The following is a 2,439-nucleotide window of genomic DNA, read 5'->3' as shown; positions in this document are numbered from 1 at the left end:
TCCGGTGCTGAGGACTGCGTTAGGTGGGGGTTTAAGGGCCCGGGTCATCTCTGCAGGAGGATAAGCAGATCTGAGCAGGATTTCTGCTGGGAACAGATCCTGAATTGGGATTTTTTTAAAGTTACTTCTTTATTTTGAAAACAAAAGTCTTGAATTCACTTTGGTCAAGGACCTTGATTTCAGGATTTGGTGGTACAAGCAGAGCAAACCCAGCTTCCACCCGGGCATCCTGCAGACGACACTTTCCCCTGTGCGGTTTATTTATCGAGTAATTTGATTTCCCTGGTGATCCCAGGGGATCCCTGCCGAGCCCCGGGTGTCCCCACACTGGGGCAGCAGCTACGGCGCGGTGCTTTTGGGTGATTTTCCTGGTACTGCCGGGGCTCTGACCCCGCAAGAGGAAAACGGCTTAAAAAGGTGATTTCCAAACCTGAATGGGGCCATCCCAGATGTGTCCCCGTGCATCCTCTGAGGCCGCGCGGACCCGACCCTCCTCGGTTGAATCATTTCCTGTTTTCTTCGGATTTTGGGAGGCGAGAGCTGGCAGCGGTTGTGGATCGGGTGAACTCTGGCGGCGCTGGGGCCATGGGAAAAGCACGGGCGCTGCGAGTGAGAGGATGCGCCTGTTTGGGCAGGAGCTGGGTTTTATCCCTCAGTGGATGTTGTACGGGTGATTTGGGTGTTGTACAGATGATTTGGGTGTTAATACGGATGATTTGGGTCTTGCACTGATGATTTTTCCCCTTTAAGACCCCAATCCGTGCATTGGGGCATCCATTGCCAAGAGCATCTCCCCGCACCGGTGCCTCTGGGTCTTTTTGTCCCCCCAAAATCCATCCTGGTAGCACCCATGCACCCCACAAGCTGAGCTGCAGCACACGAGCAGCCCTCGAGGCTTTTCTTGCTGCTCCCTCTTTGTCTTTCTATGAAAAAGTGCATTGCAAGGTGAATTTCTGCAATATTTGGGTACGGTTTGCAGCTGGGCCAACCCAGCCCCGGTGCTGCTGATGGGGGCTTTTTGGAGACTTTGTCCCTCTGGCCCCGAGGAGTCGAGGTCTTTGCCCTGGGATAGATGTGGCCTTAAGAAATGGGGAGAATTAGCGGCCTTTTTTGTATTCACATTTGCATTTCCAGCGTATTCTGTGTGCTGGATCGTGGCACGGGGACCTGTGCTCTCCGCAGCATGAAGAGTTTTTCCTGCTGGGATCATTTGGGTTCATCTCTGGCTGCTTTGGCTCTCGCCCCTGGGGTCCACGTGCAGCTGGACCCCCCCTGGCATCGTCCCTGGGGTCCCCAATGTGGCCAGGCCAGGTCCTCTGGGCATCACTCCTGGGTGCCCTCGGCCCTTTGTGGAGAGGAAGCGGATTTTAAGCATCACAAAGGGTTTGGGGCAGAAATGACCCCATGGAGCTGCTGGCACCAAGGAGCCCCAGATCTGGCCAAGGAGTGGGGACACTTTCACGCCCTCCATCACATCCCAGGGGGCTCGGGTGGGTGTGAGTGTGCGGGTTTGGGGTGTCACGGCGCCTTTTGGCCAAGAGATCCCGGAGGAAATTACCACGTGGGTTTTTAATTTGTAAGGAAAGGCTGTATGGGATTTCACCATAAATATGATCTGGGGAAAATAAAGGAGGAGGGGAGCGGCATTTCTTTTAATGAGAGGTTAAAACTCAGCCCCAGTGGATGTTTTCCTTAAACCACAGATGAAAATGGAAATCTGGGACGCGGGGCTGTGCCCTGAGCCCTGGGACGGGGCTGGTTTGGAGGGCAGGGTCCAAGGGGATGCTGTGGGTCCAGACCTGGAGCAAAGCTGGGGTTTGTCGCTCCCCAGGCATCCTGAGGAGCTGTGAATCATTTCCAGGGGTGAGGGGAAGGAGCAAAACCCCTCCTGAGCATCCTGTGCAATCTCAGCCTTCCCGTGCTGCCAGGAGCCATCGAGCATAGGGTTCCTTGTACCATGGGTGATGCCAGTGTCACCGGGACCAAGGGCACGGCGCTGCCTTGAATAAATAACCGAGGTTAATCCGGTGTCCTGGTGAGCTTGGCCCAGGCTCTCGGGTTTGGTTCGTGCCCGGCGGGTGGGTCTTGGTGTACAGGCACCTTTATCTGGGCTGCTTCTGGTGAAGGAAATGCAGGTTTTGTTTTGTTTTAATCCTTTCTGGAACGGTTTCGGACAATTGCTTTTGCTAAAATAGACTCAATGAGAGGAAGTTCATTTGTTAAGCTGTCCCCGTCCAGGGGCACGGGAGGACGGGGTGCAGATACGATGCTTCCTCGGTAGCTTTATTTATGGTTTCATCTGCTTCCAGAGCACAGCCAAACCAATTAATCACACGTTTTGTCTCCCTGCTCCGTCCCTCAGGATTTAAACGGCCAGAAGGAGCTGTGCCCACGTCTCTGCCACCTGAAGAAAGGCCCCAGCGGCTACGGATTTAAACC

The 2,439-nt window shown here is 54.4% G+C and overlaps 1 protein-coding gene across 1 annotated transcript in view; it reads left to right on the top strand.

Annotated features, from left to right (window-relative positions):
* Positions 1-2,362: 2,362 nt before the first annotated feature.
* The window catches only part of LOC104543013 (Na(+)/H(+) exchange regulatory cofactor NHE-RF2-like), a gene marked incomplete at both ends in the record, with an annotated part of 2,286 nt that continues 2,209 nt past the window's right edge, over positions 2,363-2,439 (top strand). Inside the window, one exon of the mRNA XM_010187503.1 lies at positions 2,363-2,439. This exon is cut by the window's right edge and continues 97 nt beyond it. Coding sequence (XP_010185805.1) covers positions 2,363-2,439 — 77 coding nt within the window.

Source organism: Mesitornis unicolor, unplaced genomic scaffold (genome assembly GCF_000695765.1).
Source record: "Mesitornis unicolor isolate BGI_N332 unplaced genomic scaffold, ASM69576v1 scaffold34626, whole genome shotgun sequence".
NCBI classification, from domain to species: Eukaryota; Metazoa; Chordata; class Aves; order Mesitornithiformes; family Mesitornithidae; genus Mesitornis; species Mesitornis unicolor.
This window is presented reverse-complemented; position numbering and strand designations above follow the sequence as displayed.